General features: G+C 42.4%; 2 protein-coding genes across 2 annotated transcripts in view; one reads left to right on the plus strand and one right to left on the minus strand.

Moving 5' to 3' along the window:
• Positions 1-1744: 1744 nt before the first annotated feature.
• On the plus strand, positions 1745-3953 carry CCDC92 (coiled-coil domain containing 92; the record flags this gene model as incomplete). The annotated part of the gene is made up of 3 exons (XM_079544022.1): positions 1745-1874; positions 2164-2205; positions 3178-3953. 3 exons carry the CDS (start codon positions 1745-1747, stop codon positions 3951-3953), a joined length of 948 nt encoding a protein of 315 aa, XP_079400148.1.
• A 2372-nt stretch (positions 3954-6325) lies between these two features.
• The window catches only part of DNAH10 (dynein axonemal heavy chain 10), a gene marked incomplete at both ends in the record, with an annotated part of 53944 nt that continues 35145 nt past the window's right edge, over positions 6326-25124 (minus strand). The window contains 26 exons of the mRNA XM_079543649.1: positions 6326-6472; positions 6728-6873; positions 7861-8041; positions 8290-8457; positions 8561-8772; positions 9227-9358; positions 9480-9651; positions 10307-10402; positions 10825-11034; positions 12193-12393; positions 13150-13333; positions 13522-13676; positions 14270-14424; positions 14918-15022; positions 15458-15731; positions 16775-17004; positions 17346-17625; positions 17832-17979; positions 18553-18774; positions 19146-19363; positions 20229-20365; positions 21333-21514; positions 22201-22375; positions 22929-23090; positions 23728-23925; positions 24421-24501. Of these exons, the coding sequence (XP_079399775.1) occupies positions 6326-6472; positions 6728-6873; positions 7861-8041; positions 8290-8457; positions 8561-8772; positions 9227-9358; positions 9480-9651; positions 10307-10402; positions 10825-11034; positions 12193-12393; positions 13150-13333; positions 13522-13676; positions 14270-14424; positions 14918-15022; positions 15458-15731; positions 16775-17004; positions 17346-17625; positions 17832-17979; positions 18553-18774; positions 19146-19363; positions 20229-20365; positions 21333-21514; positions 22201-22375; positions 22929-23090; positions 23728-23925; positions 24421-24501 (4571 nt within the window). The remainder of the gene's footprint in view (positions 6473-6727; positions 6874-7860; positions 8042-8289; positions 8458-8560; positions 8773-9226; positions 9359-9479; positions 9652-10306; positions 10403-10824; positions 11035-12192; positions 12394-13149; positions 13334-13521; positions 13677-14269; positions 14425-14917; positions 15023-15457; positions 15732-16774; positions 17005-17345; positions 17626-17831; positions 17980-18552; positions 18775-19145; positions 19364-20228; positions 20366-21332; positions 21515-22200; positions 22376-22928; positions 23091-23727; positions 23926-24420; positions 24502-25124) is intronic.

Raw genomic sequence — 25124 nt, forward strand, 5'->3', positions numbered from 1 at the left:
AACTGTTTTGCTTTGAGTCTGTTTTGCTTTTTCTCACACTGGAAGTTAAAAGGTTAAAAATAAATGTATTTTTGAGGAGTCGAGTTGTAAATACTTCTCATTTTTGTTTGTTGCTAGGGGTGAATTTGTTGTCTGTTGAGGTGACAGAGACACAAAACCTGGCAATGCTGAGTAACCACTGGTAGTGAAGGTTTCAGAGTGCCACGTATAGGCGGCTTGGTTACTTAGCGCTGCTGCTGCTCAGTGTTTGTCAGGAAATACATTTGATAAACATCCCTTTGAGCCTTGGTGTTCTGTGCACTCTCGGCTCCTGCCCTGCTGATGGCATGCGCTCTGAAGCTGGTTCTGTCCTGCTGTCACACTCATTTCCATGGAATTGGGAAGGCTGCGTGCAGACATGTTTGTGTCAAGACTTACAGCCCTGATAAAACATCAAAAGTTCCTTTTGTAATGGGAGATGTACAGTTAAAGCAGGGCTGTGTTATCTTTATGACTGACAGAAGCGTGTTGCTTTCTCAAGGTATGTGTTCTACGTATTTTAAATGTGTAGAATGAAATTTGTGTCTTACAACTACACACCACAAAGAGCACAATGGAAAACATTTCACGTACCAATATGAACCAATTAAGGTTGTCTGTGTCTCCTGCCAGGGAACAGAATTAAGATATGTCTCTTGCACAGCATGGGGTTCCACAGTTGTACATGGTTGTCCAGGCAGTGAGAATCTTTGTAATCTAAATAATGCAACTGCTTTTACAGAACATAGATAACTGAAATAACCGAATAGGGCCTCATTAATGACATGGCAAAGCAAAGCATCAGCTGTGCTGAACCCAGCATTGCCTCCTGTCTCCTTGCTGGATGGTGTGACTCCCGGCAGCACTCCAGTATCACCGGCTGCTCCCACAGACCTGTCCTTGCTGCTCCTGGGAAGAGGCTGCTGTGCTGCGTGCTGCCCTGGGGAGGATGGCATTTCTCCCCCCGATGGCTGTGAGATTCCCATCCATTATGTGCTGCTGCCCATCGCTCTGGCTCTCCAGAACTTGCCCGTTCTGCAAGTTTACTATTTAAATGACATGTTCTGCTTGTCCCCCATCTTACTCACTGTGTCACTGCAGCCTGTGTGGGATGCCAGGCTCTGGTGGCGTGGGGACTGCACTAATGCTGGCTGGAGCACAGTGAGGAAATGCAATAGCAGGCAGCAGCAGCCAGAGAGCTCTCCTCCCAGTGCAGTGTGCTGGCTGCACTCAGCTGCATTAAGGATCCCTTGTTTTGTATTTCTCTGTAGTGACGGTGCCATTTAGTCCTTTCTCCTGTGTTATTGTCCAGGGATGTTTCTAATTCCTGTATCCCCGGAGGTAAATGGAAAACCCCCAGCTAGACAGAGGCATTATGGCCAGGTTTCTCAGAATTCTACTTTTATCTTATAACAGGATTAGTGACTTTGTCTGAAGTTAATCCTTTAAATGTGTTAACTCCAAAAAAATGAGTTCCCTATGCTGCTCTGGCCTACAGTTAAATTAGGCTGTCTGAAATGAGAGTACTTCCAATTGAAATAGCATGAAACAGGAAAATCTTTCACTTTTGAGGCACTTGCTTGGTTACATATTAATTCATTAACAGTATAATTCAGCTGTTTCTCTTGAACCAGGTTGCAGAGTGAGGATCTTTATATCTATCTGCAAGTGAAGTCATTGATACAATTCTACCTCTTGTTCACTGGCAGAGTAACTGCATGCCAGGATGGCAACTTCAAACCTGGAGAATCAGCTGCACAGTGCCCAGAAGAACCTCTTGTTTCTCCAGAGAGAACACGCCAGCACCCTGAAGGGCCTGCATGCCGAGATCCGGCGCCTGCAGCAGCACTGCACAGGTAGCTGGCAGGGTGCTGGGTCGCTGCTTGCCTCTTCTCACAAGGATGGGGGAACTGCTGTAGAGCCCATCACAGTGTATCTTTTGGATTTATGTATCTCGGGGCATGACAAGTGTGATCGTTAAGCAGTGATTTTTTTATTATTTTTAAAAAATAAAAGCCTGTTACCTTCTTGTTCTGGTTGCTTAAGATTTGACAACTGGCAGTGCATCTCCTGTTATTTTAAATGTGCTTACTGAGTGGCTTATATGTTGCTGTCCTAAAAAAAGTAACTATTTATTTCCCTCAGACCTAACCTATGAGCTGACTGTGAAGAGTTCAGACTTGTCAGGTAAGGAATACATAGCATTTTTCTTTGATGTTCACATTAAATTGCCTCATGTTTTTTAATGTTTTATTTTCTCTGTTACAAGTAGGTGAGAATACTTTGCATATGGGATATTGTTGGCTATAAATTCAAATGGTGTAAGAGTAGCTTTCTCCTTTTCAGAATCATTGTTATTGATGAAGTAAATGTCATAAGTGTCAAATATTTACAGGCTGGTTAGGCCTGGTTCCGTGGCTAATGGGGGGGGACCCACAACCCAGAGGGGAAAGGGTAGGGAGATGGGCCTAAAAAGATGGAGATGGGCTTCTTATTGAAGAAATTCAGGCTGCAGATCTCTTCTGAGCAGCTGTGAAAGTGTCCAGCTGTAATAACTAGAGACATCACCCTATGGTGGGGTCAGCCTGTCCCTGAGGGCATGCCCTCACCAGTGCAAGATCCCCTAGCTTGAGTGATGCGTAGCGTTCTTGTGAAGAGAAGGCAGGCAGGCTCAGACACCTGAGCCCCAGAGAGACTTCTACAGCAGCAAGGAGAACCCACTCTGCTTCCAGAGTCACAGGCTTCAGCCATCTGTGAATGGCCAAAGCTAAAGCTTCAGCCTCTCTTGGTAAGCTGAGACAGCTGTTCCATCGTGCTCACCAGCCACCTGGCATTAACTGGGGGAGAAGTTCTTAATGACCAGAAAATTTGCAAGATAGCTCCAATCTGGAGCAAGTTCTGCAAGAGTAATTTCTGTAATCCCTCTTCTCAATGCATGAAGCATCTTTTAAACTATAGTGAGTGGCACTAACTCCCTCACCTTTTCCAGTAAAAGCCATCCTGCTGCTTCTGAAGATGAAGCAGTTGCTACAGTATTGGCAGAGGTTGGTCTTTGGGCTCTTCCTATGGCTTTGGAATGCCAAAAAGAACCCTGCTGCAGCATTTTTCTTAGTGGCTATCCTTAACTTGGAAATGCTTCTGCTTTTCCTGTTCTTCTAGGAAGCATTAGTTCAAGAAGTGATGAACTCAAAAGAAAGTGTGAAGATCTTGAAGCTCAGCTGAAAGCCAAAGAGGCTGAAAACAATGAATTATTGAAAGAACTTGAACAAAAGAATGCAATGATAATGGTGCTGGAAAACACCATTAAAGAAAGAGAAAAGAAGTATTTGGAAGAGTTGAAAATGAAAAGCCATAAGCTCAATATGCTGTCCAGTGAACTAGAGCAGAGAGCAAGCACGATCGCTTATTTAACTTCTCAACTGCACGCTACTAAGAAGAAGCTGATGAGTTCAAGTGGGACTTCGGAGGGGACCCCGTCAGGCAGTCCGGTGTTGTCCAGCTATAAGCCAGCCCCTCCCAAAGACAAACTGCCTGAGACTCCACGGCGCAGAATGAAGAAGAGTTTGTCAACACCGCTCAACCCGGAGTTCGAAGAGGCCTACAGAATAGGGTCGGATAGTCGGAAGCTGCTGCTAAGGGAGCACGTGGATGCCATGCCTGATCCCACTCCGTTTCTGTTGGCCAGAGAAACGTCGGAGGTCCACCTCATTAAGGAGAGGCCGCTGGTTATTCCACCCATCGCTTCGGATCGAGCAGCCGGCGAATCGCACAGCCCAGCACGAGAGAAGCCGCACAAGGCACACGTCGGAGTGGCGCATCGCATCCACCACGCTGCGCCCCCCCAGCCTCAGCCAGAGGTTGAAACGCTGGCGGTGGATCAGGTCAACGGAAGCAAGGTGGTCAGAAAGCACTCAGGGACGGACAGAACTGTTTGAGTCAAATCACTGCTGCCCTGTTCTGTCGCTGTTTATGCACTGTGATCCCATAGGATAAATAGCACCTGCAGTAAAGTTTCTTTCGATGCCCCATGCATGCCAAACTTCTTCCAGATACATCATTAATAGATTATCCTCCTCTATTGATACCTACTAGGACTGTGTTCATATGGCAAGGTATATAACTACTAAATGCTGTGGCCAAATCAGGGGTACCTGACTGCTTGCTTCTGAGCACTGCTCCATTTATTGTATCTACACGTGTGGACAAAGGCACATGCTGCAGGCTGTGTTATTAATATTAGTGAAAACAAGCCTATTAACCTGCAGCAATAGGTATTGGCTGTTAGCATTTGAAATAGCAATGGTTCTTTTGTCTTCACTGTGTATGTAGCACTTCATACACAAACATTAACTTTCATGATAAAGCCTTCCTCACGGTAGCATTGAAAATCCATGGGCTGTACATACACTTTAAAACAAACTAAGGACTTTTTTCCTTCAAATGCTCTCAGTTGTGAACTGTGTTCATAGTTTCTCAAAGTCCTGAGAGTCCCAGTAAGTATTGTTTAGTCCTAAATAACTCGGTTTGTGGCTTTAAGTAAAAAATGAGGAAGAAACATGGGAAAATCACTGTCTTCAATGGTTAATGGTCCTCTCAGAAGGAGTATGAACATGTTTTTGTTTGTTTTTTTAAACTGAACGCCCTCAATGCACATTTTACACTAGTCAGTGAGTACACTGCACTTGTGGCACCTTCCATACTGGCTCAGAGCTCCTTTTTTTCAGGGAGAAAATGTACCCGACTGTCCTGTATGAGAATGGTTCTTTATGCTCTAACCTGCACTTTTTTTATAAAGATTGCTTTTTGTGTTTTGTTTTTTTTTCTTGAAAAGTTTAGACTTATTCAGGGTATCAATGGTCAGTTCTGACTTCTAACAGCTTAGAAGCCTGAGCTGTGCCTCTAAAATGTGTGTACTCAGTTTTAAATGTAACTGACTTACCCACTTCTTACAAGAGGAGAACCTGGCATCCTTGACTTCTATCCAAGTCACTTGGGATGCACCTGCCTTGTACTTGTCCTGGTTCCCCTGTCTAGCTAGCAACAGGTAGACCCTGCATCTGTTGTTAGACTACTTGATTTTTGTTTCTTCTTTTTGTTCTTTTTTCTAGGAAAGAAAGGCATACTGAGAGCTGTGTATGTAATTTTTGGAAAGGAGTTTTTCTTAAATTCTGATCAGCACCTCCAGCTTGCCTCTGCTTCACTCTTGTCTGCAGCCTCTGAGTAGGACCAGCAAGAAAAAACGGCTCCCAAATGCTGCTAAGCTTATGATGTGCCTTCAAAAATTTGGAACACGTAACCTTTGTAAAAGCTGATGAAGGATCCCTGCCTGCCCTCTTTCCTTCCCCTTGCCAGCTGTAATTTGCCCCTCCAGCTTTTTTTCTGCAGCTGTGTGTTGGTGTGTTTTCCTCTGGAGCCTTGGGTAACTATCTGTCAGCTTTCTCCCCCCTCCCCCCCCAAAAAAGGCACTGACAGGATGAAAAAAGCTGTTCTTCTACCTGTGGTACTGCTAACTTCCCTGTGCAGCATGCTAACTTACAGCAGGGTTGGTCCCAGTCAGAGAGGATTTGAATGTCCACTGACCTGAAGGCTTCCTGTGCCCTGTCCCTGTGCACCCTCACAGCTCAGGCACTTGCTAGTTTGAGAAGCCCAAGAAATGCTTGTCAGCGTCGTGCCTTGCCAGCCGTGTGCTAGGATTTGTTTCCTGAACTGTGGGGAGGGACAGGCAAAAGCTCTGTTCCTGGAAAATTGGCTAAAGAAAGTTTGTTGTCCCGGAGTGCTCAGTGTATTGTATTTACCAGCAGTGTTTTCGGTTTGGGGGTTTTTTTGGTGGTTGTTGCCATATTTTTATGGCTGTTGTATGAGTGAGCTACCCTGCCACTTGTTCAATGCTGATGGAAGGCATCGCTTCCAAACCTAGCAGAAGTGATGCTTTGGGCAATTAAAAACATTTCTTACAACCATACAGCCAAACCTTAGTCTTTGTGTCTGCGAGGCTACCTTACTACATTGTTCCTATATATATATGTATTTTTCCCATATATATACACACATATATGTACACGTATATATATACACACACACACACATACCAGTTTGAAGTGTTTCTAAGAGGAAATACAAATGATAAAACTCTTCATTTTTAGAAGTGTTTATTGATACCACTAGCTCACAGTTGTAATGTACTACTGGAAGTCAGGTGTGCCTAATGGGACCCCACCTTGGGGCTCAGTCTTTGCCTCTTTTTCTTTCTTCCCCTCTCTCACACAGGGGATGCTGTGAGGATGATGCAGTGCCTAACTGCAAACTGTCAGTCTGCATTCAAAGTGAGACAAACGCCTTGAAGCACCCAGTGGGAAATGTGCTTTGTGGTGTAAAGATCAGCTTCAAAAACAAGGCCAACGCCCATGGCGTTCCTTCTCTGGGAGGTGGTGTACACCGGTGTCCGGAGGGTGTTCTAAAGAGGAAAAGAGGCACTGAGTGGTTCTCCAAGCACTGCATGAAACTGGAAGCCAGAGGGGTCTCTATAATAGATGGTTGTCTTCAGAAATTCGCTCTGAGGACTGAGGAGAAACTTTATGCTGCACATTTTACACGCTGAAGGCAATAGTGGCGCTGCTTGTGCTAAGAGCAAAAGGACTAGCAGCTACTGAGATTTAAAATAGGAGGAAGTTGATAGGCAAATCTATCCCTGTCCCCAGTGGAAAGGTACCTGGAGTTTGAGCCTGTGTGCTTCAATGGGTATTATCTTCAGGATGGGTAACTCCACCACCAGCACCCCGGGCTTGCTTTTTGTTAGGCAGCTGTTCTCCGTGTCCCAGTCTGCCCCTTCCAGAAACAGGCCAGAAACAAAGCAGCCTGCAAAGGCAGAAATGTAACATCTTGTGTAAATCAAGCTGCTACGGCAGTGTAAGGCAACTGTTCCTGCAGCAGCTGTCCTGTCCTCAGCACCTACACAGTAAGGACAGAACTCACAAACTGCACCTGCAGGGAGGTATGTCACTGACCTGTGGTGTTCTTAGCTGCAAGCTCTGCCTTTAAGACAAATTTCCAATTGAAACTGGCTTAGCTACATTATGTATGATAAACAGCATTAGGACTAAATACTGATTTTCTTGCAGCTTTCTTTCCTACAGTGGATGCTGTTCTTCCAGTTATTTGCTTGTGTAACAGCCCAGTTCTGAGCAAGCTTTGTCACTCTGATGGTGACATCATGCCAACAAAAGGTGGAGGTTTGAATGTTAGCAAATACAGAAAAGAAAGTGATTTGTTATTAACTGAAAGCTGTGTTTGGAAATGGAGGGGGAAAGCATCTCTGTTTTCATCAGTCAGGTCTAACACTCAGAGATACTAATCTGGCAATATATCCTGTGTGTGTTGTATTTAGTCATTAGAACATTGCGAGCCATCAAAACTTCAAGGATATCTTTACATAGTAAGTAACACATAGCTGTACGTTTACATACATAGCTTTTTGTTTACATACATTATTTGCACTGTAGATGTATCTTTAAGAATTTGCTAGGATGAAGTAGTATTTTCCTTATGAAGAAAATGCATATGGAGAAAAGAGCAAAGTTGAAGAAATACTTGAACGTGTGTGTGAAAAAGCTGGAGAAAGAATGAAGCGTTCAGTTTACAGCAGCTCAGCAGCAAAGCAGGAACCTGAACCTGGCCTATTCCCAGCTTGTAACCACGTGGACTGTTAAATGGCATGACTGCATGCGTTGTCTGCAGAGGTATAATCAAATTAATTCCACTCAGCAGGCCAAGCAGTTTCTCTTTCTCCCCTCCGGCCTCAATTAACCTTTTTTTTTTCCCTCAAATAATCATAAAGTCACCTACCTTGTGTAGGCCCTTCAGTGATGTCTTCTGCAGTCCTGTATTTGGTCACCTCGGTGTACAGGGTAGAGTGATCCAGGGGCCACCTGTTTTTCCTGCAGGTGGCTTGAACAAGAGCTGTCAGGTAGGATTCTGGAATGTGCAGGCCTGAGAGCCACATCACCTTTGGTTCACAGTCATTAACCTGTAATCAGGAACAGAAGACAGCCTGCAGTGCTTGCTCTGTTCTCCCACCAAACCTCCTCCTCAGCTCAGAGACCAATCTTAAAGGTTAGCCAGTGGCTTCATTCTCATTCTAGGTGGTGACTGGTTGGCATAAGTTCAAATTAAGTAAAGCAGTGAAATTTCAATGACTTCCGTACCCCATCACTAATCTGCACTGCGTATAAAACAGACACAGAAAGAGCTTTCTAGGGTCCCTCACTTACTTACCCAGGTGCTGTACTGGTTGTACCTATCTGTGAAGAAAATAATCCAATTTCCAAGGGTTTTTAGCGTGTCGGGGGCCAGCCGCCTCCAGATGCCAGGAATCTGTCCATTGAAGAGTGCCCGAGCCACATCGTCCAGTTCACTGCTCATTCCAACTTCCCCAGCCAACGCCTGGAACGACAGCGACAGTCCTGAGTGCCAGAGCTGAGGCAATTAAAGCCTGAGCTGATTGCAGCTGCTTGCTGTGAGCAGCAGTAGCAACGCTCCTACGTACGCGCTGCAGTTCAGCCAATGATTTTGCCATGCAAATGATGAGTTTATTAAAACGTTCCAGTTCCTGCAACAGCACCACAGTTGTTGGGGGCAGCTCCAGTCCCAAATGTTTTCGTATCTTGCTGAGATCAAATACTTCTGGTATTTTGTTTTCTATATCCTTAGCAACATGAGCAATATATTCATCTCGACTAACTCCTGTACCAGATTCACCTGAAACAAAAACAGCTTAGTGAGACTAATCTGAACAAGTATCACCTCTGTTATTAATTTTTAACAAGAGAACTTTGAAGGCTGACTCTGCCTGGCGCCCACTTCTTTACCCACCCTGTGCAGCACTGACCTTTGCACCAGCAGCCTCCCTGCATGCCCAGCACTTCCTCTGAGCACATGCTGAACTACTCCCTGCTGCCTGGGCTCAGCAGCTCAGTTGCTTTCCTTCCCTCTCAGTCCCTGTTCTTTGCTGCCTCTGCTCCGTGAGGCCATTACATGTGCTGGCAGGCAGAGCCCAGCCGTGCTGCAGCAGCAGCTCCTCAGTGCCAGCCTGTGGGAATCCAAAGGACCCAGACTGCAGTGGGGCTGCAGCATACTTGGTACCACAATCCCTGCAGTGCAGTTCATCACCTCGTCAGTTCCTATTTGCAGTCCAAAGTGGTGGTGGATGTACCTGTTTGAGGCTGCAGTTCAAGAAGATGAGACCATATACCACGAACTGCCTGTGTGTAATACCCGATCTCAGCATTGGCATGAAGACCAAATACTTCTGGAGTGTTGGCGAGGGGCAGACATTCTATTGCCACTGCAACACAAAGCACACCTCATAGTGATGCATACATTATGCTACAGCCAGCAGAGCACATATAGAGCAAGTAGAGTTCTTTTATTTATTGCTAATTTACCTAAGAGAAAGCATTGCTTACCAACAAAGTCATCTTTTACCGTCCCTTGTGGAATCCTATAATCAACCTCATCATTTTTATAAAAATGAAATGTTTGGAATGTGTCAAATATGAAATCACCAAGGTACTCATCCATATAGACAGTCAGAATGCGACGATCAAAGCTGTCAATGGCACGGCCGCCATACATGACCTAGACATAATTACACTAATTATATACCACTTTTGAGGCAGCAAATAGAGTTTAACAAAAAAAAGAACAAACACTGAAAGGTCCAAAGCATTTTGCTATTGCAGTGGCTGCATAGTGTGAGTATAATGCTGTCTCCCTTCAAGGCTTCCTCTAGCTCCTTCTCAAGGGAAGCTGTTCTGGGCAACTCCTAATAGCCAATCTTGGTGATGTATTTATATACACGCAACAGTAACTTCCTCAGTAGCAGCTCAGGATCAGCTGTGATTAAATGCTGCCAAATAATAACAATTTCCTGTAAGATTTTGTGTGGCAGCAGCTACTTTGAACCGGCCAGCTGCTACACAGCACACAGCAAGGACAACATGCTTTGGAAATACCTGTTTGTACAGCTCTCACATCAGTCACGGTCCACTGCACTAACAGTACTGTAAAGTTGTGCTGTTCAGTGCCTTTCCTCAGAGGATCCCAAAGGCTCTCTCAGAATTAAGCATCATCACTCCCCTCTTGTACAGTTAAACACAGTGGCCCCTGTTTATTGAGGCAGTGAGGGTAAGTGACTTGCTCAGGAGTTTCAGGACTGCCCAGAAGAGATTCTGAACCACCTCTATGTTATGACACGGCTCAGGGATTATTTAGTGACAGTGTAGGTGCTCACCTCACCAATAAGATACTTGAGGCTGCTCCAGGGGATTTTATCATCATTTTGCTGGAAAGCTTTTGTCAAGTATGTGTGAAGAATTTCCATGCAGACCTAATAAAGATGTTAAAACAAGACAAGATTCAAAAATCAGCTACACACATCCATGATTTTACTTAACACAGTTCTTGTTTGAAAACTAACAATAGTTTCTTCCTCAACAAAGTGAAATAGAAAGCGTACATCTTGTTAAGGAAAGAAACCCCTATGGAGGGCTATTAAATAAATGCATTTATGTAAACAACATATATAAATACAAACATAAATGACTGAGAATCTCATTAAGTTCTGTGGCCTTAGTGTGATCACAATTGACATTATAGAAGATCGTGAATCTACATGAGACCACAGCAACAACAAAGAAGAGTTAATATAAATTATATTACAAGAAAGGATTGAAGCTGGATAGATTATGTGTTTTCAAAAGTAATTTGAGCAACTCAAGAACATAAGAGCCGTTGTCATTATTTTCTTACCTGGAAATCAGATTCATTAAAATCATACGGTACGTTCCAGCCAACCTTCCCAAACTTCCTCCTCTCCTGAACCACGGCATGGAAAAATGCCAGCACATAGACCAAGGATTTGAAGGCAGGATGTGGGCACTGCTCCAAGGCCTCTTTGGGAATCCTGAAGTAGGTGGCTCGCATATTCAGTTTCAGACCATTTGGTGGTTCTGTTACAACCTGTCACAATAATCAGGGACACCATCAGTTACTGAATAGCATCAGGAAAACAAGCAGTAAGTGTATCATGCAAAGTTATACAATGCAAGCCTAAAAAACTGATCAGCCTTCTAAATTCATGCCAATATGGGACTTTTTTGTATGTAAAGATATGCACCTGATCTTTTATCAAGGTTAGCAGAGATGTGAAGAGAAATCTGGTATTATTTTAGAAATAGCTATTTATTGGAAAGATTAATGGCTTATCATACTTTTTGATTTAATCTACTGAAAAATTACTAGTAATTTACATATTTTGCTGTGTCCTACATACCACAACATTAAGATGGCTTAAGTCTTTAACATGACATTACTAATTATCAAATGAAAGCAGGGTCAGCTTCCTGGCAGCATTGTCAAAGTGCTGTAAAACCATGCTGCCTGTGGTTTGACCTAGAAAGTGCATGTGTGCAATCTTAAATCAGAAATATGTTTGTGCTCACTTCTCCCCACTGAGGCAAGAAGCAGTGCTGAGGTGAACAGTCCAGAGCTACCAGTGATAAAGCAGAGCACGTACTGGGTGGATCTGATACACCACTGCCATCTACTCTATGAAATAAAGTTATTACATTTACGGACTGGTTCACCACAGCAGAAGTAAAGCAGTCACACAGTAGAAAACTAGAACTGCATCATGGCTTGTGCCTTCGAAATAATCAGCTCAGCTTGCTTGTGATAAATGCTGCAGCCTGAAGTAGCAACTGGAAATCATTATCCTATTACAGTGTCTGCTCCACTGACACTACAGCCACGCTAGACAGACCTCAGCTCTGCACCAGGAGTGACAGGACTATTTCTGGCTCTCGGATATACTGTATCTGTGACAGCATTTGAATGAATGTAAAGAGTATTTGTCACATCTCCAGGTTTACTCTCAAAGCTCTATTCTAAAACAGCCCCAGAAAAAAAAAAAAAAAATTGCTTAACAGCTGTTATCCAAAGGAAAAAATAATCACCAGAAAATAAACAAGATGATGAAAAACCTATCTGGACAATGAAAACAAAAAGCTTGTACACAGCCCAAGTCAACATGCTGCATTCAGGTCCCACTCCTCCCCAAATCAGCCTGCTTTGCTGAGCACACAGGACATGCCCTGCCCCTGGGCTTCCACACAGCACCTTCAGTGACTTCTGCAGAATCCCAATGGGGAAGCCCTCAGTTGGGTCTGTAGTCAGCCAGAGGCGAAAGTCTGGGTGAGGATTTGTGATTTTCTCCAGGGCCTTTTCCAGAGTGATAAGCCACCTCACCAAAAGGTGACAGTTCTGCAACATCAGCCACTCTCCTCTGACCACCACGTTCTCCAGCATCTGCAGGGCAATCTTATGAGACAAAAAGAATGGTCTGTGAGGAACACTCCCCTTAACATGAAAGCAAACCAACTCTCAGGGTCAATGCAGGAGATTTCTTCTTGCCAGCAAACATACCCAGTCTTTTAGTTATAATAGAACACTCTTCCCTGCAAATGGAATTGCACCAATATCACAAACAGTTGCTGTTTTTTCATTAATCCCTTTTGAAATTAAAGTCATGTAGATTGCTGAAACACTTCAAGACACTGAAGTAGTGTACATGGCCCAGAAAAGGATGGTGATGAGAGTCTAACAAGGGGAGATCTAAATGAAGCTTCTCAGAGTTCTTCCACTGTCTGAAATCACAGCAAATTCAGCAGTTGCTAAGCTGTGGATGTTTCAGCCTAAGGGTCCATAATAAAACAAAAAAAAAACCTACAGGAAAGACAGAAAGAGCAGCAGAACATGTTTTTCTAACACTGTGACTTCAGATCAACCCCTGTCCTTACTTTGAAAGGCTACAGAGCAACTTCTTTTCAGCTCAACTACTTTTTAACAGCTGAACATAAAAGCCATAAAAGCAACCTAGCAACCAAATGCACATTACATAAAAGCATTATTTCTAGTTTGGCAAATTGTATTCTATTTCCAAAGCACAAATTAACTTCATTTTCAATGGCCTTCAGAAAAGAAATTTGGACAAGCTCATGACAGTAAAAGCATGATTTGCAATTCACATGCCAACTCAGCGCCCACAGAACGTCCCAACCCTCCCACTGAAGTTACCTGTTCTTGGCCTTGTCCCATGGCTAGGAATTTGAGTCTATCCCCTCCAAAGCCTGTCCTCTCAGCCAGTTTCATGAGGTCACTAATGGGATCACAGCCAGGACTTAAGATAAAGACAACTGGTGAGTAAGGACTGCTCTGCTCAAAGACAGCTTCAAAGCTGATCACGGGGGGCTGCACATATCTGGTAGGAAAAGAAGCACAGTGAGCTGCTCTACAAAAAACGTATCAATTTTGTTGTGTAAAAGACGGCTTTAATACAGACACCAACATTATTTCAGACTGCACATGGAAATAATACAGAGAAAACAGATGCTCCACTGTGTAGGAGAAATGCACAAACCATTTACATTTGAAACAAGAGCGACTCACTTCTCACTCATGGTCAGTGTCACATAGTCTGTCACTGCCCGATACACTCGGTCCACTCGGAAACACCGCAGGAGGAGGAGTTTCTGAAAGTTTGTGAGACTGTTTTGGTAGTGCATGGGGAATGGCATCTGCTCCAGAGCATCTGTATCATACCACTGGCAAGAAAAGGTGGGAGACAATGCAGATCGATCAAGTGGATCTATCAATGAAATTACTAGGAAAAGCAAAAACAATTCGACACAAGAGAAACAAAGAAGAAAGTCAATTCACTGCCAAGAAATTTAAAAAGTTTCAGCTTTCTGAGTACAAAGCACTGGGAGGAAGGTTCAGCCTCTACTGCCACACCACCACTGTCCACCTCTGGTGTTGTGGGAGGAGGCACTGCTGTCAGAGCAGCCCTCATGTGATGTAGCAGTACAATAACAACAGTGAAATACTGACTGTTGAAATCAACAGCAAAAATTCCACTGACTGAACAGGGCAAAGAACTCAAAGGCATATGACTGGAAAATAAAACACGTACAGTACAGCACAGAAGATTTGGGGGGGTGGTTATTTCATAACAAGAACCCTAATTCTTCTGCAAATAAGCCAATCACTCAGTTCAAGAAGAAAAGCAATGCCTTGACAGAAAGCACCAGTGGTGACATGCCTCCTACAGAGTTCTATGGCACACTGCATCATACTTGAACATTTAATACCAGAAGAAAAACAAGGAAAGAGAATAGCATTGCAGAAAAGCACGTACATTTTTCCATACATCTGGATTTTTTTCCACATCATCTGGAAGAGATTCAAATTGCTCAGGAAATAGTTCAGACAAGCGAATTAGGTCTTCCCAGCCTTGATCTGGAAGCCAAGCATACGGTTTCTTTCGTGCACTCTTCTCCAGGGAAATATTGCCTAGTCACATTGAGAAACTGAAGTGAATGCCCGTGTCATAAATTCTCTGGTACATGACCACACATACAGTCCCACCACACAGAGAAACCGTTTGGAAATTTGTTTCTGGAAGCACTGTGAGATTAAACTGGTCTGCTGAAGTAAACATAGCATTTTACAAGGGCCTGCAAAAGCCAATGTTGTATCTTTGCACGCATTTCTACTTATAAGTAGCTAGAAAATAACTAGAGATTACTTCCTCAGGTAACATTCTCATTATCTGTAGCTAACACAAGATTTGTCAGCATTTATAGAGAAAAGAGATTCACCTCTTCACTGTTTAACAAAGTGAAAAAATACCAATAGCAAAATCCACAACTCATGTAAAACAACATATTTCAGCTGACTTCATGTGCTAGCATTTATCACGAATCATCCTCAGTCAAAATCTATCTTGGAAGGATCTTCTAGCTATCACCACATATATATTTCCATACAAATATATTCACATTACCTTTTAAAAAGAAGTCAAGTTCTTCATGGGGAACTCTGCCATCAGCTTGCTCTATCTTCACAGTCATATTAAAGGAGAACAATAACTTGTGCTTCTCAAACAAGCCTATGTTAAAAGGACAACATTTTCAAAAATCTGCTCCAGCCCCACGAGTTTTAAATCTACATCCTGCACCTGGTCACCCCACAAAGATCAAGGTGAGTGAAGACAGGGGTTTGGATCAGGCTTACAGAACTACAGACCGAGTACAAGTTTGTCAAAATGGCACCTGTGAGAAATACCCAGGAATGTAAGATCCGTATCTGCAATTAGCCGTTTGCAATTGGATTAAGAAAGGTTTTATTTAATTCAGTTGCAATATGCATACTTCAGATAGAAGGGAGTGATTGTAAGCCAGGAACTATGCTGAAAACTCAATATCAGTGAATTTGTTATTGTTTGATAATTTGCCTCTCTACTGCAAACCAGCTGAAAGCTGGTGAACAGCAGAGCATCAGCTTGTCATTAAACTGCACTCACCTGTCATTAAACTGCACTCACCTGTGCAGCCGTAGTTATAGGTGTTGAAAGTCAACATGTCCACAATGTTTTTTAACCTCTTGGGAAGAATAGGACTGGGCATGGATTTCCGAAGAGAGAGTCGAAAAACCTCTAAGAAGGAGACCAGGGAGTACTGGTACATGATGTTGACCACTGCCATTTCAGACAAAACGGAGAACAAAATGGCCCCCCTCCTGGCAGCTGGTCTGTAGCCGTCTCGAAGCTGATCAATATCCGCCGCCGTTGTCGCAGCCAGATGAAGTTTCTCGATCACCTGCCAGTCATTGATTTTATACAGGTCTAATTAATGCACTGACATATTAATATACAAATATAATCAGTGTACTAAGCTATTTTGAAACAACAATGATGAACATACAGGATGTAAAAATACTGCAATTAACAGCATGCATTAAAAGCACACAAACACGAGGAGGCAAGACACTGAAGACTAGTAATGTTCACATGTTAGCCTACTTTTAAGAAGACCGTATTTGTGTAAAAATGCAAGTCATTCATCTTTAAATGCTTTAAATACATTAAATTTCTCTTAGGACTCTGTACAAAGATAAGGCTCTATAGCTTGTGGAGAGGAAAAGACACTGCTGAGTGCTGAAGCACAGTCCCCGTTCAATTGGAGACACCTGAATTAAGTCAAAAGAATTGTGCCCTCCCACTGCCTGCCTCTCACTGTTTACTATGTAGGGAATCTGGGCGAGAAAACCTAAAGAAGTATGAATTTCAAAAATCATAGGTTAGAATAAATGAGTCCCACTCCGAGTATTTATGGAAATTAAGGGCAGAGATTAGCACAGGATCATAGAAACAGTATGGGAAAGACCCTCTGGAGTTATTTACTTCAATTTTTTGTCCAAAACAGGACTACTGCCACCACTAGGTCATGTCATCTGTGCCTTTGCCCAGCTAAGGCCTGTAAGCCTCCAAGGACAGATACCCTACACCTTCCCTGAGCAACAAATAACTTGAAATTCCATTTCAGATCCAATATGATACAAGACAAAGATTGTTCCAGAGCTGAAAGAAATACATCACCTACTCTTTGTTTTAAAACTGTGAACAACTATTACTTTGGTCCTAATAATGACTTTCCTGAAAATTGGACTATGTTCTCTGATGCAAAACAAATAGTGCTCAAAACTGAAAGATACAACACGTTCATTCTGGAAGCTAAGAACTAGGCTGAAAGGAATGAAGAGTCCTCATGAGAGAAAATGAAACACAATGAGAAAGAAAGAAGAGATTCCATAAGTACATATCCTACCAAAAAAAAAATTGAAACTAACAACCAGCTGGTACCTCAGTAGCTTTGGATTTTGTCTCCTCCATGGTTTGCACCAAGTCTATGTTGTCCAACATGTTTCCTGTGGAAGATGTCAGTTCCCGAAGGAGAGAGTCTTCCAGATCTTTCAGTAAGTTCTTATTGTCACTCGTCTCCTGGATGAGTTGTTCTCTCTGTTCTTCCAATTCCCTTCTTTCAAAACCCGTAATAACACTGAGCAATTGATCCTCGAGGCCCTTCAGCGTAACTAGAGATAAAACACAGAACACAGCCTTTCTTAAAAGAACAAGGATAGCTTTTTAAGACAACTCATTTCACCTTGATCATCTCATAAAACTACAGCAAGGCAACGAAGCGGCCTGGATAATAACTGTATATGAATTGTACCAATGCATCCCAGCCTGACAGGTATAAGACTAGATCTTCGCTTGTGTTTCAGATTAAGAGAGAGAAGTGAGAAGAATTTTATATTAAATCAGATGATAAGTATTAGGGAGACTCTTAAATGGTAAAGTTTGTTGTTTCAGATAACCACCCAGGCCCCAAACAGCATAATGACTATTTTGTTAATAGACACACACTGCTTACCTGTATAATTGATAACCATAGCTTTCCCAAATACAGCAGGAGAATACTTTGGGTTTGCTAATTTGGTGTTCAGGTACAACCTAAAATTGCTGTCATAGTCAACCTCTTTGTCACCCAGCACAATGAATTTTCGCCCCTGTGCAACTTTGATATTCTTCTCTAAGACATTGTCTATCACAGCATCAATGTATTCATCAACACCATGCAGCAAGAAAGGACTTCCATACTTTATGGCAAGTTCTAGTTGTTTAAGGAAATCTGGGTCATTGAAGGAAGCCATCTGCAAGAGAATAATGGAAAGATATAAAAACATCTTCCGACTATGCTTCTGACTGTGACATTGTCCTACATGAAATTCCATCCTGGAGCTGAGAATAAACACAAGCAACACACCCTTTTGATTACACTATTTTGCTTGCACTGAGGCTGGCCAACATCCCAAAAAACCATCAGTCCCCAAAAGGTGAAATCATTGTTTATCTTTACCCTCAGGTTATTTTTTTCTTCTTTCTTCTTAATCCAATTTAAAGCCTGTTGTTGTGGATCAATACAGAGTGGGAAACGGCTTGCATATGTTGTCAGAATGCCATTCTGGATGGAGAGCTCATCCGGAGGCAATCCTTGGGAAACCCACCTAGGAAGCAAAGACCAAACTGGAACAAAAACTTGATGGGAGAGCAGATAACTTCAGTAGTCCATAAAACCATGCAATCCTTTGTGCGTACCATTAGAAACACAAGGCAAACATACAGCGTATGTGATTGCAAGAGCAGTGCCAAAACTCAGACTGACTCATTGAGACATTTTAACTACACTACTCAAAACTCAGACTGCTGCATTTGCATTTGAGGACTCACACAGCAGCTGAAATTTGGGTTACTTGGTTATAGGTTTAATTGCAAATTTACTGAAGTGAATGAAAAGACTGCTATTAAGCCTTGGGTGGAATACATACTACAGATAATTAATAAAAAGGTATGCATATAGGTTCAGTGAATGCCCTTGTATTATAAAGAGCAATGGTTTGTTATAACAAATAGCCTCTGTCTACCAGGAAAATCACTGTCTCCTTGCCACCTTCGTGGCATGAAGTAAAACGGTCTTTCCACCTACACTTCAATGCACAATGCCAATTCTGTGCTACAGATTCAGACTCCCACTTCATGATTTCACATACAGTAGTCACTAACTTCTTGACTGGACATACCTGCTAACCTCCACCTCATTAGTCAGGAGGCTTTCTAACTTAAAAGGCTGGCTGAGAGGAATCTCTCGTGAAAGAATGTCTTCTTGCCACACTTGATAAATCATCTCATTACGAAACTCCCAGCTGAATGCTCCTTCATAGCTCAGAAAGGCAGCACAGAGTAGACAATCTCCAAGCAACTTCACCTTTCGCATTTTGAGGTCCTCTAGTTCCTTTGCCCACCTGACAGAAAAATAAGGGGATCCTGGGTGAATCTGTAACAGGGGGTGGGGATTCTTTTCCAACTGCTGCTACTTTGTCTACTGATTGAGAAAGACAACCACAACATTTACTGTCAGTCGTTGTGATGACACTGAGTAGGATTGAACCATCTTCCTTTTAACCTTAGTAAACCTTTTTGTCCTGCATTAAAAATCATTATTACTACTTTTCAAGATCTAATGAATATTATTTAGAATGCATATTAACCCCTAGCAGCAGGGAAAAGAAAAATCAGAGAAAGACATTTCCAAAAATATCTCAGTTTGAAAGATTTTATTCCTGGCATACGATCTTCTGAGGTCAAGAACATTCTTCTTTGAATCTACGCTTACCTCTTGTTCTCAGATCTCAAGCCAAAGATGAGCTTGTCAGCAGCTTCCAGTCTTCTCTGCATAATCTCTGCTTCTTCTTGTAACTGTTGCTTTTCTTTTATTGCCTCCTGGTATTTGTCCCCCAAAGCTTTAAGCTCAGCCTGAATTGTAGATAGCTCTGCGTTTATCTTTTCCAGTTCCCTCTTACTTAAGTAATAGTTCCGTTCTAGCCTTGCCACCTATATTATGAAGGAAAATATAAAGAGTATTATCAGAGAAAAGAGGGGTTTTGGAGAGAAATCTCAAGTTCTTCCTTCTGGCTATCTTGTGTATTTTAAAGCATCATGGTAATAAATGGCGTAAACCAAAATAACTGCCATCATTCCTCATCCGCCTCTCCCCATCCTAAGCATTTACCTCATGGTCTGAAACTGCAGTTACAAAGCAGGCAAACTTCCTAAAGCAGAGTTCTCACCACATAAGCTATAACAAGCATGTAAGCAGTCCTGCCAGCATCAGAGGTCAGCAGGACTATCATCCCAGACAAAAAAAGGAGGTTTGTCTGCTTAATAACAGTGACCTTAAGACCTTAAAAATAGTCAGGCCCACCACCTAGTGAATATACTTTATCAGTAGTCAGCTGCACGTAAACAGATTTTCTGTTAGAAATTTTCCCAGTGTCCTCAGATTTCCTTTCATAACACAGCTAAGGTCCCAGTCTTTCTAAAAAAATTTAATTAAAAGGTCTGCACTCAAGGGGCATGGATGTGTGACAGAGCTCTGCTCTGTCCAAATGTCACGTGCTTTCAAGCATGTTTTCAGTAGACAGCTAAAAACTGCTTTTTTGAGCATGTTAGACTATCAAATTCCACCTGGCCCCATTTCTCTCACCTCCTCCCAGCACTAGAGTGGATTGGAAGCCATACCACAGCATGACAGCACAACAGACACAGCACATAATCGCACATTCCTCACCCATGCTGCAATATTTCTAAACACCTCTTCTGAAGCACTTCAGAGACTTCACGCTATGAAATCGCCAAGTGTTATCTTTCTGATGATTCATGTTTCATCCTCCTCAGAGTCTGAATTCACGCACTGTACCTTCTCTCTCTTTGGCTTGACTTCTCTAACTACATCACAGTAGCTCATCACCGCTTCAACAAACTTCAGCATTCCCAGGCCAGCTCTGCTAACAAGTTCCATTTCAGTGAAGGTGGTATTAAGACTCTTCAACACAGCTAAATGGACAAAGATATTGCAAGTGAGCCAAGTTACAGTGCAGCAATCTTTAGAGAAATAAGGCTTCCGTACAGCAATATTGAGCAGTTCTGTAACAGATCATATGAATCGTTTGTCAGAATAGAAAAGATTCCGAACTTACGATGAAGGCACTGGGCTGTAACCATACAACAATACTGCTAGTGATTTCTCAAGTTCCTACTCAAAAAAAAAAAAAAAAAAAAAGGTAGCACATTCAGTTTTCCAGCATGCCTCATGGTCATGGTTTGCTTTCTCTACAGCAGTCGGATACCATTTTGTTAAAAGTGCAAAGTTCAACTCTTAATGGGAATACTCCAGATCACATCCTTGTGATCATCTGCAAAGCTTGACTCATCAGTTTTATATACAGCTTATCTTCTTCTCACTGTGTACAAATCACATCTCAATTGCCACATGATGATCAAGATCATAGTGCTGCTTTCTGAATATCCAAAGGCAGAACAGCAGGCCTGCTCCACTGTCCTGCTTGCTTCTTGCCTGCTCCAAACCGAAGTGTACGAGGACTGGCTGTAACACAGAGCAGAAGGCCTCTGCACTCTGAAAAATCCAATTCCCCAAAAGAGCGACATCGGCAGCAACACAGATAGTGCTGTCCCTTAGCACAAGGGAAATCTCACCCTCCCGAACAGCCCTGGCAGCATTGCCATGGACACGGCTGGGAGCATTGCCATGGACACGGATGTGAACCAGGGCTGCCTTCATTCCAGCTACAGCTGATGGAATCACAGCACATAGAAACGCAGCGCCCTCGGAGCTGGAAGCGACGCCCCACAGCTTGGTGCCAAACCTGCACTGTCGGTGTCACTGACAGATATTTAAGACTGAGCTCCAAAAGTGGAGATGCCGGGGATTGAACCCGGGGCCTCATACATGCAAAGCATGCGCTCTACCACTGAGCTACATCCCCGTTGGTCAATACTTTACCTCGAACAGATTTCACTTGGCTGTAAGTAATGCCATCAAAATCCAATTCCATCAGGGATCGCAGGAAATTGGCCTCTGACATCATTCCTTTGGCTGTCTTCCAGTTTAATTCTTTGTACCCCCTCATTATAAGAACACATTCCAAAACAGCTTGCACCTGTTTAGGGGGTTTTGCAAAGGATCTAGGAAACAAGTGAAGAAGACAATGGAGGAAACAAAATACGATGCTAGATCTGTGCTTCCCATCAAGACTGCTAATGAAATGTAACAACAGCTATTAAATAAGACGTTTTAAACAAAATGAAAGATATAATCCAGCCAAAACAAGAAATAATTAGCTAGATGAGAGCTCAAAACTGGTTGTTGTATTCAAACAATTGATCAGTAAGAGACTAAGGAATTTCAGCAGTGAAAGGCCTAAAACAGTGATCCATATTTCTCCCTCGTGCAATCAAGCAGCTGTTCACTGGGAGGCATAGAACCAAAAGAATCCAGAGATCTACCAGAGAAAAGAAACCAGACAAGTGTGACAGGGAATGAAAAGCTCTTACTATTTTGGGGAGAGCCAAGGACTGCATGCAATTTCATACCTGTCCCCAAATACAAAATGTATTATAAAAACAGTAATAGAAGCAATTCAGCAGAAAAGAACATTTTCATGCTATCAAAGCAGCGCTGAAAATAGAAAGAACAGGAGGAGACATTCTAGGCTAGGAATCAAACGATTCTGTTGTGACATCTGCACCTGGGAAGCTGCTGTCCTGATCATAACCCACACGCTGTGCCCATGAGGAAATAAGGCTGACTCTAAAATGGTCTCTCCATGAATTTCCAAGCATTTATGCTATTGTACATCTAAATGAACTACCTGATCTCAGTAACATCAGACTTGTCAAGCTTCTGCAGCTCCAGTTTGGCAGCTTCTAAAATAGGCATGACTTCAGCCAGAGCTGTCTCAGCAGCCTTTTTCTCCATAGCAATAATCTTATTCTGTTCCTGTATCTCTGCAGCTTTTTCTTCAGCCAGTTTTTTCTTCACTTCAGCTACAAATTGTAAAAGCAGGACGGTAAGTAGATTATTCAAATTTGCTTGCAGAACATGTACTACGTGCTTTTGGCTCAAAATCAGGAATTACACCAAATCAGTACCCTCTTATTTCTAGCTTGCCAGTGTTTACAGGGCTCCATCCATCACCAGGATGGGAATACCATTAGCATTCCACACAAAGCATAGATAATCTCTCTTCACACTGTGCTTCCCTCTGATTTCCTTCTAAAAGCGTTTCTGAAACAGAAGATCCCTTTCTTGCTGATGCCTCTTTCCCACTTTACTCCTTATACCTTATGAAGGGAAGACAAGGGCTGGAGAGCATAGTATTGAGGTACACAAAGTAAAGTAGACCAAACATATAGGAAATATGTCAATCTGGTTAGAATGCAGGACCTACTCTTCTAGAAAGATCCTACATCAGCACAGGCAGAACAAAAGGGTCATCTCTAAAAGCATCTGAAGCTCTCAAAGTAGCTTCCAACCCAACACAGACTATGCAAGCCTTGCTTAGCCTGAGGGACACTTCAGCAGTTGTAAACTACTTACCTACTTCTGTGTTTGCTGAAATCTCTTTTAACAAAGCCTCACAAGCAGCTGATTTTTCTGCTAGCACGATCTTTTGCTCTGCGAGTTTCTTGTTCAGCTCAGCCAACTGCACACTCGCATCCTTCAGTTTATCCAGGCCCCTCTCCAGCCGTTTGCATTGTGCTGGAAAGGAAAAAAAGTGAGAAATATTAGTGACTCCTTGGTATTATTGCACAGCAGTAGACAATGTCACAGAAGGTAGACATGCTTATAGGTGCACTTTGCAACAGAACAACCTCAGTTATGACAGGAAAATCGCTGTGAAAGATTTTTTATTTCGTAAGCCTCCCCCAGCATTAAAGTCACCCGCGTTGCCAAGAAGTGGCCCTGCACCTCTACTTGCTTTCACTACTGCACTGTTGATATCTGATGCTCTTTGCATACCTCAGTACTCACAGAAGTATGATTAACAACTGCTGTTTGAGGAAGAATGTCAAACCTTGGCTTAGGCTGAACTATCATCAGATCTAATCACCCTTCCTCAAGCAGAAGAGTGTCTGGTTTGGAAATCCTGGCTCAGATTCATTCACAGAAGAATCTGGGGTAAACACAGCACTAGACAGAATCCAAACAATCACATGTGGCCAGGATGTTAGCCAACATCAAAACTGGGTATCGATAGCATCATTTTTGGATAACGTGGGTAACATTAGGGATCTACACCCATTTTCATCACATTATACTTTTCCTTTCTTCCCCTTTTTTTTCCCCTAAGTATTTAAATCACTTACTAAAAAGGAGAAAACATCCACAGTCTTACCTAAAATGAACTCATTTTTCTCCTCAAGTAATTTTGGATACGTATGGATAAAGTCAAGGTAATTCTTTGGTGTGACATGGTTACTACGTCTTAATTTCTGCAGAAACCTCTTGCTGAAAATGCCTACGGATTCATGCACCATGACCATGTGCTCAACCACCATCTTGGAGCTCTCTGCTGGAATGCGTGTGTTACTTCCTAAAATTAGTCAGAATAAAAATAAAATAAAACAAATACATGTATTATATAGCAATCCATATGTAATTTTTTTAATATTTCATTTATTTATTTTACAATTGGCATATTCTTAATATACTTATTTTTTTAATAGTAGGCCAATTACCATCTTCTTTCTCTAATGTACATTGAAGCCAGGCTTAAAAATCTGCTTCCTGGGACAAGAAGCAAGGCCAAGATAGAGCTCAGAAGAGAACAAAGGCATCCTGATAGCCAGGTAACATCATCTACAGAGTTAGGGGCTTGAATCTTAGCCATTTCTTCTAAACCTATTTGAGTAAGAAACTGGCAAACAAAAACATTTTTGTTTACTGGGATATTGCATCATCCTTGTAGATCTATGGTAGTATCCACAACAGGAAAGCAAGATAACATCTACAATAAAGTCAAAGTAAAGAATATATTTCTTAGGCTTATCCAAGGATTAATGGGTTAAAATACTGACATCTTACTTACCAACAAAGGATTTTGCAACTGCATACAAAGCTTGGGGGGGCCAGGGCAAGAACCAGTCAATACCAGTATTGTTGACAAGACCTTAAAATAAAAGCATAGTGTTGCCTTAGTGTTGCCTGAAAAGTTTCTTTGAAAAGCTACATCTTAATCTGCCAGACAGCCCTAAGTTTAACTTTGTTTGTATCAAGAATTCTCAGGTTCAGTCTTATTTGGCTCCTACTTAGGAACAATAATTACCACAAAGCCAGTACCTCCACCTTGATAGTAAATAATCAGCATTGCATCTGTGTCCAGCTAAACCTGTTGAACTATTCTTTAGGCTATACCATTCCATAGGATGCACTCAAGAGCAACAACTAGATATTTTGAAGCCCACACTGGGATTCCCACCAGTACACCTCAATTTGTGAGTCTCCTCAGTCCTTTTAGGACATCTTTCAGCCACCTGTTCTGCAGTAGCATCCACCAAGCCCAGGTGGTTTTTCTCTTAGTTGTGTCCTTCTTAACCCACTGTTCTTTTAGCTTTGGATACAAAAATGTTTCTTTTACCACCATATCCTAATGATTTAATATGTCACATTCTTCTGTAATCTATAGAGGAGAGGCTGCACACATAGGCAGTCTGCATACTTCCACTTCAGTGAGGATGACTAATTGATTTCTAGCAGTTCAGCTGGAAAATGAACTGATCTGCTAAACGTTAG

The sequence above is a fragment of the Tetrao urogallus genome (genome assembly GCF_951394365.1).
Source record: "Tetrao urogallus genome assembly, chromosome: 17".
Lineage (NCBI taxonomy): Eukaryota > Metazoa > Chordata > Aves > Galliformes > Phasianidae > Tetrao > Tetrao urogallus.